Genomic DNA, 13512 nt, shown 5'->3' on the forward strand with positions numbered 1-13512 from the left:
TTCACCCAGTGTTTGGGAGATGCTTATGGTCGCCATGCTGTCATGCGTAAGCCACAACAAGAAAGGCTTGTCAAAAATCTGTCGGTACCATTTTTATTTTATTTTTTTCGTTTGGAGCATCTATAGGGAACGCGTTTCATATTTGTTTGATGCATGAAAAGGCAACAACAACTAAAAACAGTACATTTGGATAGCATGTGTTGATGGTCATGTTTATATTAAAACATGGTCTTGTCTAGGCTATTAGACATACAGGCTTCATAAGGAACATATCAAATGTTAATTCATTATATAATTGAAGTTTATTGATGTAATCCTGGTTCTTATTTCTAAAGTAGATAGTTTCCACTGTAAAGATAGCCTATGCTAATGATTCTATATATTGTGCGCAAATCAATCCATTATGTATATTCTATGTATTGTGCGCAAGTCATCAGGCAGTCTGGTAAACAATTGGTTACTTCAATTCGTATTATAATTTTTTTTAAATCTCTCCTAATTCGTTTTGCATGGGCCATAAGCATTTTCTCTGGACAGGAGAGCTAAGGAGGATAGTTTACCTTAAACCTACGCATAATCTCCTACCAAATACTAGGAGTCTGTCTAGTTGGTGGGACGTCCCACGTGGTTTCAACTCCCTGTATAAAAACTTTCAGTCTATGGAGGACTCCTAAATCGACATAGCAAGAGAAAGGTTCGTACGATCGTTAGACCTCTTTGTGCTCAAGTATACCAGGGCAATTTCATATCGGGAATTCGAATCCAATTAAGGTGCATTTTAACAAGGATACACAGGAACAAAAACTGAAGGAATAAGTCCAAAGCAAATGACAAACTGGATGCTACAATATGCGATAAGTTATTATTTGACCGACCCTTCAGCTTTTTCCATTTATGGAATATCCTGATTTGTGTTTATCAACCAATGGGTGATTTTCCTTTCGTTTAGTTTGTCCTCTTCTATTCGTTTCTAAATGATGATTATTGCGAATTGCAGTTCAATTAAACCATGGCATGATACGTCAGGCATTGAACTGAAACTCAATTGACGGATAATGGTAGCCTACTGATTTTTAAATTGTGTTACCTTGAAAGGGTGAAGCAAAGGCATTGAGACAAGCAGAACGGACTTGACTCCCAATGTGCCCCTGAAGTGAAGTCAACTGAGTGACAGACACCGGGAATGAAAACAGACACGAAATAAGGGGAATATTTCAAAGTTACGGTGAATGGAATAGTTAATTCCATCAAAATGCGTCTGAATTGAGTGAAATATTTATTATTGCTTGGACTCCTTACAAAGTATACGGACCAACGGGATTCTACAACATTATCTTTTCATTCGAAATCGTATTTTCTTAAAAACGCCAAGTGAATAGCCTACATTTGACAGAAATATTGTGCATACATTTTTATAGTAGAAAACGAATTATTGCACTACAAATATCACGACTTTTCTTCTTCATAAAGAAAATGATTAACTGTATAATCAAAGTGGCATTATTTGTGGTTTGCGTGCTGTCTGTCCGCTGCAAAGAAGCGGCGCCGGGATCCTTGAACCCTTTGCAGGGAATGGAGACGCAAACCGTAGCTCAGGAAACGTGTTCTTCGTGTGGCATCGGTCAGCCCGAAGAATCGGGACAGGTGGACATTGACTTTCTGGAGACGGTGAAAAGGCATATCTTGAGCAGGTTACAGATGAGGGTAAGACCCAACATCACCCATCCTATCCCGAAGGCGGCGATGGTGACTGCGCTTCGGAAACTACACGCGGGTAAAGTGCGCGAGGATGGGAGAGTAGAAATCCCGAATCTGGATGGACACGCGACCAGCAATGCCAATGACGTGCTGGAGGAAAGCTCGGAGATAATCAGTTTCGCAGAGACAGGTGTGTAATTATTGTATATTACAGGCAAGCTACCGTTTACTCTATTGTATTAGGGAAAAAATGAACAAATAAAACCACTTTTACGCAAAGACCAAGCTGGGTATGGTGCCTAAGGTTTGGACTAAACATTAGACCAAGGTGATGCATCATTCCCGGCCCCGCTAAGAGCAGAACTGCTCTGTGATTTGAAAATACATTCACAAATTCCTCACAGTAGGCATAGTAGTTCCCTACTTTCTAAATATTGTATATTTATATTTAAAGGGTAGGGAGCATGAAACCAGAAATCAACTGATGCGGGTTCCATGCATACAGGAAAAGTCAGTCAAATAGCTTGAAATATAAAACTAAACAAAACCAAATGTTGTTTCTGTTTATCATTTATAGATGTTTTAAATTATTATTTTTCCCAATCTATTCTGCAAACACTTTGGGTTATTTGGTAACCCAGCGCTGGTTAACTAGTGGACAGAACACATGTTTGGTTATTTTGACCCAGCCAGTTGGGTTGGGTGAATAACCCAACATGTTGGTTTGTTGGGATTACCCAAACATGGGTTAATTTAACCATCAGTTGGGTATTTTTTACTCGCATGCTGGGTGGACCAAGCAGCTTGGCCTTTTTGAATGTAATCCTTAGGTCATTTTCAGGAGGCGTGTCTTATTAGGGGCGTGGCTTTCAGCTACATCTTATTGGCCACCCATGAGTTTAGATTATTAGGATCCCCATTAGCTATTGTCATGGCTAGAAGGATCCAGATTTTTGTCAAATTAACAGTTGACATTTTTTGGTGTTTGTTTGTGTTTGTTATATTTGATAACATCACAACTATGCTACTCCAGCCATTACCACGAGCCCATCCTCCCTGATTATTGTGCCACCAACTTCTTGTGGTCCACATAGAAACCTACAAATACATGACAAAGTATAGAACAGTAATAGACAAGAACAACATAAAATATTACATGAAATAAATAAAAAAAATAGTTGTGTGTGTATATATAGGAAAGCAAACCAAGATTCAACAAAAACACTATTTACATATACATATCAATATTCTTATGTACAGTACAGTTAAATTAGATCTTTAGAAATAGGAGAAGTGTTGTGATACAATTATGTTTTTTAAATCTGTTTTTAAAGTTAGACTTGCTTTTTGCCTGTGTAACCTCTGGTGGAAGAGCATTCCATGATGACATGGCTCTAAACATACTGTAACTGACCGATGCATTCAATCTGTTTTTGGTTTGGGTACTGTAAGAGACCAATAGTTGCGTGTCTGGTGCGGTACAGTTGAAGTCTGAAGTTTACATACACCTTAGCCAAATACATTTAAACTCAGTTTTCACCATTCCTGATATTTAATCCAAGTAAAAATTCCCTGTCTTAAGGTCAGTTAGGATCACCACTTTATTTTAAGAATGTGAAATGTCAGAATAATAGGAGAGAGAATGATTTATTTCAGCTTTTATTTCTTTCATCACATTCCCAGTGGGTCAGAAGTTTACATGCACTCAATTAGTATTTGGTAGCATTGCCTTTAAATTGTTTAACTTGGGTCAAATGTTTTGGGTAGCCTTCTACAAGCTTCCCACAATAATTTGGGTGAATTTTGGCCCATTCCTCCTGACACAGCTGGTGTAACTGAGTCAGGTTTGTAGGCCTCCTTGCTCGCACACGCTTTTTCAGTTTTGCCCACACATTTTCTATGGGATTGAGGTCAGGGCTTTGTGATAGCCACTCCAATATGCTTGGGGTCATTGTCCATTTGGAAGATGCATTTGCGACCATGCTTTAACTTCCTGATTGATGTCTTGAGATGTTGCTTCAATATATCCACATAATTCTCCGTCCTCATGATGCCATCTATTTTGTGAAGTGCACCAGTCCCTCCTGCAGCAAAGCACCCCCACAACATGATGCTGCCACCCCCGTGCTTCATGTTTGGGATGGTGTTCTTCGGCTTGCAACCCTCCCCCCTTTTTCTTCAAACATTATGATGGTCATTATGGCCAAACAGTTCTATTTTTGTTTCATCATACCAGAGGACATTTCTCCAAAAAGTACAGTCTTTCTCCCCATGTGTAGTTACAAAGTGTAGTTTGGCTTTTTTAATGGCGGTTTTGGAGCAGTGGCTTCTTCCTTGCTGAGCGGCCTTTCAGGTTATGTCGATATAGGACTCATTTTACTGTGGATATAGATACTTTTGTACCTGTTTCCTCCAGCATCTTCACAAGGTCCTTTGCTGTTGTTCTGGGATTGATTTGCACTTTTCACACCAAAGTATGTTCATCTCGAGGAGACCGAACGCGTCTCCTTCCTGAGCAGTATGACGGCTGCGTGGTACCATGGTGTTTATACTGGCCTACTATTGTTTGTACAGATGAACGTGGTACCTTCAGGCGTTTGGAAATTGCTCCCAAGAATGAACCAGACTTGTGGAGGTCTATCATTTTTTTTCTGAGGTCTTGGATGATTTCTTTAGATTTTCCAATGATGTCAAGCAAAGAGGCACTGAGTTTGAAGGTAGGCCTTGAAATACATCCACAGGTACACCTCCAATTGACTCAAATGATATCAATTAGCCTATCAGATGCTTCTAAAGCCATGACATAATTTTCTGGAATTTTCCAAGCTGTTTAAAGGCTCAGTCAACTTAGTGTATGTAAACTTCAGACTCACTGGAATTGTGAAACGGTGAATTATAAGTGAAATAATCTGTCTGTAAACAATTGTTGGAAAAAATACTTGTGTCATACATAAAGTAGATGTCCTAACCGACTTGCCAAAACTATAGTTTGTTAACAATACATTTTTGGAGTGGTTGAAAAACAAGTTTTAATGACTCCAACCTAAGTGTATGTAAACTTCAGACATCAACTGTAGTCACAGTAAGATGCTTCATCTTGAGAGGACAACTGTTAGTATCAGAGACCTTATCTAACATCATAAATGACATTCCTGTTCATCATACTGCAAATATATATATATTTCTAGATTTTTTAAATATATTTATTTTTATTTTTTATTATTATATATTATAATAAGGTATACCACCTTATTGTGTCCCAACAATGGGATTTACAGTGGCTTTTAGGGAACACTTCTATAAGCATCATTAAAGCTACAAAGAAGTCCATGTTTAACCATAGCATGTGATAGCTATTCAACAGAACAGATGAACAAGAATGACATTTGCTCAGGTGGCTAAAAATAACTATCTGAATGCCACGCCCCCTACTAAACTATGCCTCCAGTCTTCTGATCCTCTGGGTCATATCTCAATAACCCAGCATCAATAACCCAGCAGTTTTAAAAGAAAACAACCCAACTAAGTGACCCAACACCTGCAACCCAGCAGTTAGGTCAACCAAACAACCAAGCATTTGTTAGTGTGAGCACAGAAAAAGTGTGTCCTCGGGCTGAGGTTCATAAAAAGACTAATAAAAAATGTCACTATAACAGCCTCATAGCACTCATCTTCAAAACAACAGAATAGATTAAGGGTAGGTATAATATCACATTCACATTCAAAGGAATGATATGGACAATCCCAAAAAGATTTGAAGCCCCATAATATTTTCACATTATTCACAAAATCTCTGTAACTTTGTACTGTATACTTGTGTAGATTCAGTTGGGTTGCCTTCCTTGTGCCTCTTTGCCCTCCTTGCCAGTTGGCAGTATTACCCAGGGTAGTAGCTGCTACCAGCTGGTCGTGGCACTGAGAAGAGCTCACAGAACAATTTGCTTAGAGATGATTAAAGGGGGACTGGAAATGATCAATGATGCCACCTGCTTGGGCCCACGTGTATTCAAATCAAACTTTTCATTGCCTCTTATTCTTATAACAGTTTAAGTCACCCCAGATTTTCTCTAACCGGCTGCGCATCTCTCCAACACAATTAGTGTCAGTGATTTGGTTAGCTGATCAGAGACATGTTCAAAACCAACCCTGTTTGGTGCTTCTCAAATACACTTAGCACAATTTCTTCTATCTAGTACCTAAAAGGGTTATTTGGGCTGTCCCCATAGGAGAACCATTTTTGGTTCCAGGTAGAACCCCTTTGGGTTCCAGGTAGAACTCTTTTCACAGAGGGTTCTATATGGAACCCAAAAGGGTTATTTTACCTGGAACCAAAAATGGTTCTCCTATGGGGACAGCTGAATAATTATTTTGGAAGCCTTTTCTCTAAGATTGTACAGTCAATCTAAGACACCTGATAAAAATCTTAATGTTCACCCATGCTGAGCGTTTCATCTGAATGCCGCCCACATAATATGATTCTACTATGATCTTCTGTTGAGAGTCCTGGTACCAGCTATAAGCTGACCTGAAAGAAGGGCTGCTGTAGAATGGCTGTACATCTACATAAGGTCAGCGCTTTGTGCCAGAACCATGCATGCTGAATGTAGAGTGAACTGGAATGGTGAACTCACTGCCACTGACTGTTCCATATTAGAATGCATGGTGTGAGGGACCATCTCCCTTATATAGTCCTAGCGTGGGACTTGGTTCCTGCCTGCACAGTACTCATTGACTTCATCATGCTTGTATGTTAGACCTTGTATTTGCCGTTGTTGTGTACGGTTACTACAGCAGTCGCCTGACAAAGATGCAACAATGTCAGCTATAGTGATAGCATCTGAAGACGCTTTCTCTGCAACTCTGTTTCTGTCCCTGAGAAGGATAAAGAAAGAATGCTGTATACTGCATTGGCGCTCTCATAAGTTCACCTGACAAACCCCTTTCTGATTGGATGTGTCTTTTTGGGGAGTATCCCGTTCTTGAGTATCCTGTTCCATCTGAGACAATTTCCCTCTTTAGTCACCGAGTGAAAAATTGACCCCTTAGGTTTGTTTCACAAAGCCCCCCTCTTCCTGCCTCCCCTGTTGAAAGAAGAAATAACTGATACAGTAATATATCAAAGTCATCCATTGGTAAACAGAAGATAAATAGAACCTCCATTTCAAATCAGGAGACACTTGGACTTAGCTTTTTGCTTATTGTTGGTCACGTCTTGATAGCTGTGCTGCCACCCATGGCCTGGTGCTAGTACAGTCAGAGTGTGGTCTTTAGCTGTCTGTTGACTAAGTCTTTAAGTTGAGTAATAACAAGGAGATTACCTGTCTTGTGTTGTGTGAGGCAGTGCAGATGGAGACTGGCTGAGCAGGCCAGGGCAGCCTCCATTATAGCTGATGCCTGATGATGGGGCCCAGGCCCGCCCAGGTCGGGTCCCCTCGCTTTGGGCGGCAAGCAAACAGGCAGGCAGCACAGCTCACTGTTCAGGCTGGAGAGGTGACCCTTGACATGTGTGCGTTTTCCAACTTTCCTTCACCTGACAGCATGTTGCTCAGTCAGTCACAGAGTATCTATGTAGAGTGTTGCTGATGGTCTCTCAGGTTAGAGGTTTTCACTCTCACTGGAGGCCTGGGGAGAAACCATCTATTTCAGTTACTGCCTTAGCTACTGAAGATGTCACTGTCTCTTGGGTTTTTTAGGTAGTTCAAGGTTCAGATCTTCTCTTGATCAGCTGCACGGTGGTGCAGGGAGCCTGACCAGGCAAAGTCAGTGAGTGTGGACGAGTAGGAGTTGTTTTGGTCATGTCATGTGACAAGTGCAAGTTAGATTTGAAATTGACTTTGGACCCTGACCCTACCCAAACCCGAACCTGAACCTACCCACACATGAAAACAATATGGCACAAACCTGAACCTAACCACACATGAAAACAATATGGCACAAACCTAAAACGAGTAAACATTGGCACACACTGTGCAACCAGAAAAGGTTTCTGTGGTGATAGTTGGGTTGTTGGGAAGGCCAGCTAGTTTCATGTAAATTCCTTTTTTCCTTCATCATTAATCCACAGTGAAGCTGTGCTCCTCTTCACTCAATGTGCCTGGCTTTACCATGCATTTGCTTCCTTTACATCACATTACTGTGCATTGTGTAAGCAGTTAGGCTCAGTAAGCTCTCGTTCTTCTGCAGTATTCACAGCAAAGCCTTTGAGCCTTTGTACTTGGCTCTGATAAACCCTCTTCTCCATACCCAGCCTGACTCGGGGCCAGGGGCAACTTCAAGTGGGCCTGATCCCAGAGCTATACTGTCATGTCACTCACAATCAAGGCTCCCTATAAGCAAGGGCCAGCTGGAACTGATTCCAGACCTGCTGATGCTGCACTGCCGTTGCAGACCTCATGTAGGCCTATGTTTTTTTTATTCACCTTTATTTAACCAGGTAGGCTAGTTGAGAACACCTTTATTTAACCAGGTAGGCTAGTTGAGAACAAGTTCTCATTTGCAACTGCGACCTGGCCAAGATAAAGCATAGCAGTGTGAACAGACAACAAAGAGTTACACATGGAGTAAACAATTAACAAGTCAATAACACAGTAGAAACCAAAGGGGGAGTCTATATACAATGTGTGCAAAAGGCATGAGGAGGTAGGCAAATAATTACAATTTTGCAGATTAACACTGGAGTGATGAATGATCAGATGGTCATGTACAGGTAGAGATATTGGTGTGCAAAAGAGCAGAAAAGTAAATAAATAAAAACAGTATGGGGATGAGGTAGGTGAAAAAGGTTGGGCTATTTACCAATAGACTATGTACAGCTGCAGCGATCGGTTAGCTGCTCAGATAGCTGATGTTTGAAGTTGGTGAGGGAGATAAAAGTCTCCAACTTCAGCGATTTTTGCAATTCGTTCCAGTCACAGGCAGCAGAGTACTGGAACGAAAGGCGGCCAAATGAGGTGTTGGCTTTAGGGATGATCAGTGAGATACACCTGCTGGAGCGCGTGCTACGGATGGGTGTTGCCATCGTGACCAGTGAGCTGAGATAAGGCGGAGCTTTACCTAGCATGGACTTGTAGATGACCTGGAGCCAGTGGGTCTGGCGACGAATATGTAGCGAGGGCCAGTGACAAGACCAGGGCCTGTATTCATAAAGCGTCTCAGAGTAGGAGTGCTGATCTAGGAACAGGTCCCCCCTCTTTTGCACGATGATCTAAAATACAAAACTGATCCTGGATCAGCACCCTGAGACGCTTTCTGAGTACGGGCCCTGGACCAAGAAGAGGCTGAGTGTCTCTGTTAGAGCCGTCTCCCAGTGTACACCCATCTACCAAATCCCTTTAGTACCAGTCCAAACTCTGTTTACATCCCAGGCCAGATAAAGATGACATTAAGACAGGCTATAATCAGGGAGGCCATAGTAACCGCCTATCTTAATTTAATCCCAAACTGTTGAACTGTTCCCAATGTGCCCAGTTCTTGTCCAGCTATTCATCCAACAATCCAAGCGTGGGACCACCCAGTGTGATAGTATCTTCTTGACGCTTTGTCCAATAGCAGTAAGGTTTTTGAAAGATGTTTGTCTACACCATATAGCCAATGAATCTGTGTGTTTGTCTCCTTTTTTTAGCATTGCCATACTGACCTTTAAAGGTTTAAACTGACTTTTAACAGACCTTTTCCTATTCTGTTCCTGCCTTTTCCAGATGAGCAGGTATCATCCAAATCCAGCCTGTTCTTCCTGATCTCCAATGAGGGAAACCAGCACCTGTACGTGACCCAGGCCACCCTGTGGCTGTACTTAAGGCTGCTTCCTAACACCCTGGACAAGGGCCATCGGAGGAAGGTCACAGTCAAGGTGTACTACCAGGAGCCTGGCCTTGGCAGCAAGTGGAGCCTGGTGGAAAAGCGTGTCGAGCTGAAGAGGAGCGGCTGGCACACCTTCCCCCTGACCAACGCTATCCAGATGGTGTTCGAGAAGGGCGGCCGGCGGCAGAACCTGGACGTGCGCTGTGAGGGCTGCGAGGACCTGGCGGTCTTCCCGATCCTCGTGAACCAGAACGACGAGTCCCACAGGCCGTTTCTAGTCGTACAGGCCCGGCAAGCGGACAACAAGCACCGCATCAGGAAGAGGGGGCTGGAGTGTGACGGGAGCAGTAGCCTGTGCTGCAGACAGCAGTTCTACGTAGACTTCCGCCTCATCGGCTGGAACGACTGGATCATCGCGCCGTCGGGGTACTTTGGGAACTACTGCGAGGGCAACTGTCCACCGTACATGGCGGGAGTGCCAGGGTCGGCGTCGTCCTTCCACACTGCAGTGGTCAATCAGTATCGGATGAGAGGCATGAGCCCCGGCTCCATGAACTCCTGTTGCATCCCCACCAAGCTCAGCACCATGTCAATGCTCTACTTCGACGATGAATACAACATCGTCAAGAGAGACGTACCCAATATGATCGTGGAGGAGTGTGGATGCGCTTGAGTTGAGACTGCATGTGCTTCAAGTGGACTTTCATGAACATTTGTAAACAAGAAAAGGATATTCCAAAATGAATTATAGAAATCAAAGTGATATTTATGGACAATTATAAGGCATACACACATGCACACACAGCTTCATTCATTCACACATATCCTACACACTCATTCTCACATATGCCTGAACAAACACTTGTATATATATTTATGTTTGTTAATAATATTCTCTGGTAGAAGCCTTTTTTCTTTTGCCAACATATGAACATGTGATTCAATCCCATTTTTTTGTGAACATGTGTTTGCAAATTCATGTAGGTGTCATTATCAGAGGGATTGGAACTAAATGGTACTTATCGCATTATATCTTTTCCAAGATTGCCATTTCTATTCTGAAAATGGAGAGTTCTATTTTCGATACTCTGACGAAGGTGGAAAAGAGCCTGAGATTATGAAGGAGGTGCGCTTGCTGATAGACAATTCCAAACCACGCCTCTCTCAAGAAAGTATGAGTGCAAAATGTATAGTGAAAGCCCTGACAACTCACCTCTTGTACAACTTCAGCACTTCTACCAAGAAATACATCTTGTCGATGTGTCACAAGATTCAATTTTTCTGTAAAAAAAAAAACGTTTACATTTCACGGATCCGGAAATCAAAATGGCTTCCTTGTCAGAAGAGTGAGTGGAACATAAAATAACATTCCGACACACCATGCGAATGCTGAGGCTGTCATCAAAACCTGGGAGTTTAAGCTGTGATGTGAAACTGTGACAATAGGGAAGAAACCTTGACCTTCCCGTTACTTCCTTCCGAATCCTTTCTTCTTTTTCGTTCACACTTTGAACGGGAAGAGTCGACATTTCATCAACAGCCGAAGCACAACCTCTCATTTCAGTCAGCCAATCAAAAGCGAAGAGTTGCCATGTTGTTTGGTTTCAAGTCCTGGCGCAGCATAGCACTTCCTAATGCACATTAAATAGCACTTGCAGATTGAAATGCCTTTAAAGATGTGGTACACCGACACTTGCCCACAATCCTTTTAAATATAAGTGCCCCACGAGGTATGCAATGTATAGTATTGACCCACAGACACCAGACAAACTGAACTTTTAGTTACAGTTATTAACTATTACCAGTACTTGAAATGTAATCTTTCGCTTCCTCTTCAAAGTGAATGATAGTTACAATATTTGCACTGAAAAGTTGCATGATTAGTTCAAAAATAAAGAAACTGCCATTGGGAAAAAAATATTTTTATAGAAAGCAAATTGAGTTCTGTTCAAATGTATTATACCTAATCATGGAACCAAAGAGGCCAAGAATTTTTTTTTTGCTATTATAAGAGGCTATGGTATTATTTTGCAAAATACTTTGTGACCAGATAAGAGGCCTAAACACTGCATCAGGGTACAATATTATGGATTCCATTTTCAGTTATTTTTTTCTATTTTGTATAGACAAATATTTTTTCATCGACTTAAATACTCTTAGGTTTTCTAGTTCAGTTCTTGTTCCAGAATCATTTAGAAAAAACACGTAATCTCTGTACAGCTGATGTAAGATATAAATATGATTTAAAAATATTTTGTTCTTTGTAATTGTTGAAAAATAAATGTCTTATTCTGAATTAGGTTGGAACTCCCTTGAGTCTTTCTGAGGAATATTTCAATTTTTATTTAACTAGGCAAGTCATTTAAGAACAAATTCTTATTTTCAATGACGGCATAGGCCTTGTTCAGGGGCAGAACGATAGATTTTTACCATGTCAGTTCGGGATTTGATCTTGCAACCTTTTGGTTACTAGTCCAACGCTCTACTTTCCGCCCTAACATGTAAGATATGGCAGGAGTGGTCAACTCTAATCTAGCTGTTAAACGTGTGACCATTCAAACTTACACACACACACACACACACACAATAATTAGTGCAGAGTGAATCTGGGCAGGGCTCCAGGGCTCAAGTGGTTGGCCCTAGGTCACACTCTCAGTGATTGGTAAACAGAAGCAATCAACAACATTAGCTGATAGCGTCCGATCTGGTTACTTATAGGCTCCCGTTTGTTATGCAGTAGTGTTTTTAAAGAACGCAACTCAGTGTCAACCTGAGGATGAACAAAATACCTCACACATCAGAATCAGTGAGAGAGACAGACAGGGCAGGACTGCACACGCACAAGCACTTGTGCACGCATGCACACACACGTGCGCACACACACACACACGTGCGCACACACACACACACAGCCCGGGCCTCTTGAAAACACGATGCTGTGTCTCTCACATCCATCAGTAAGATAATCACTTTAAATGTATCTATCACTGTCTGCCAAGGGAATTAAGTGTCTTTGTCAGCTGGGTGAATTAACATGTTTCAGATAAAAACAGACTGTCTCTCAATCTGGCAGTGAAGGGATGAGTCAGTGTTATAATCTGATGTTGTGAGGGAGAAGGAAAGAGAGAGAGAGAGAGAAGGAAGTAAAGTAGGAAGGAAGGAAGGAAGGAGGGAGGGAGGGAGGGAGGGAGGGAGGGAGGGAGGGAGGGAGGGAGGGAGGGAGGGAGAGAAGGAAGGAGGGAGGGACAGAGATAGAGAGAGAAGGAAGGAGGGAGGGAGGGAGGGAGGGAGGGAGGGAGGGAGGGAGGGAGGGAGGGAAGGAGGGAGGGAGGGAGGGAGGGAGGGAGGGAGGGAGAGAAGGAAGGAGGGAGGGACAGAGATAGAGAGAGAAGGAAGGAGGGAGGGAGGGACAGAGATAGAGAGAGAAGGAAGGAGGGAGGGACAGAGATAGAGAGAGAAGGAAGGAGTGAGGGACAGAGATAGAGAGAGAAGGAAGGAGGGAGGGACAGAGATAGAGAGAGAAGGAAGGAGGGAGGGACAGAGATAGAGAGAGAAGGAAGGAGGGAGGGACAGAGAGAGAGAGAAGGAAGGAGGGAGGGACAGAGATAGAGAGAGAGAGAAGGAGGGAGGGAGGGACAGAGATAGAGAGAGAAGGAGGGAGCGAGGGACAGAGATAGAGAGAGAAGGAAGGAGGGAGGGACAGAGATAGAGAGAGAAGGAAGGAGGGAGGGACAGAGATAGAGAGAGAAGGAAGGAGGGAGGGACAGAGAGAGAGAGAAGGAAGGAGGGAGGGACAGAGATAGAGAGAGAAGGAAGGAGGGAGGGACAGAGATAGAGAGAGAAGGAAGGAGGGAGGGACAGAGATAGAGAGAGAAGGAAGGAGGGAGGGACAGAGATAGAGAGAGAAGGAAGGAGGGAGGGACAGAGATAGAGAGAGAAGGAGGGAGGGGAGGGACAGAGATAGAGAGAGAAGGAAGGAGGGAGGGACAGAGATAGAGAGAGAAGGAAGGAGGG

The 13512-nt window shown here is 42.7% G+C and overlaps 1 protein-coding gene across 1 annotated transcript; it reads left to right on the forward strand.

The window, feature by feature from the left end:
- The first annotated feature begins 316 nt into the window (after positions 1 to 316).
- LOC109906699 (inhibin beta B chain) lies at positions 317 to 11797 on the forward strand. The gene is made up of 2 exons (XM_020504548.2): positions 317 to 1888; positions 9396 to 11797. The coding sequence occupies exons 1-2, from the start codon at positions 1474 to 1476 to the stop codon at positions 10169 to 10171; spliced, it is 1191 nt and encodes a 396-aa protein (XP_020360137.1). The 5' UTR covers positions 317 to 1473; the 3' UTR covers positions 10172 to 11797.
- The last annotated feature ends 1715 nt before the right edge of the window (positions 11798 to 13512 follow it).

The sequence above is a fragment of the Oncorhynchus kisutch genome, linkage group LG16 (genome assembly GCF_002021735.2).
Source record: "Oncorhynchus kisutch isolate 150728-3 linkage group LG16, Okis_V2, whole genome shotgun sequence".
Classification (NCBI taxonomy): Eukaryota; Metazoa; Chordata; class Actinopteri; order Salmoniformes; family Salmonidae; genus Oncorhynchus; species Oncorhynchus kisutch.

Bases quoted from the DNA above. Each gene is read 5' to 3' on its own strand.
- LOC109906699 (XM_020504548.2), top strand. From the start codon at position 1,474: ATGATTAACTGTATAATCAAAGTGGCATTATTTGTGGTTTGCGTGCTG. The intron at 1,889-9,395 runs GTGTGTAATTAT...TGCCTTTTCCAG, and splicing joins AATCAGTTTCGCAGAGACAG to ATGAGCAGGTATCATCCAAA.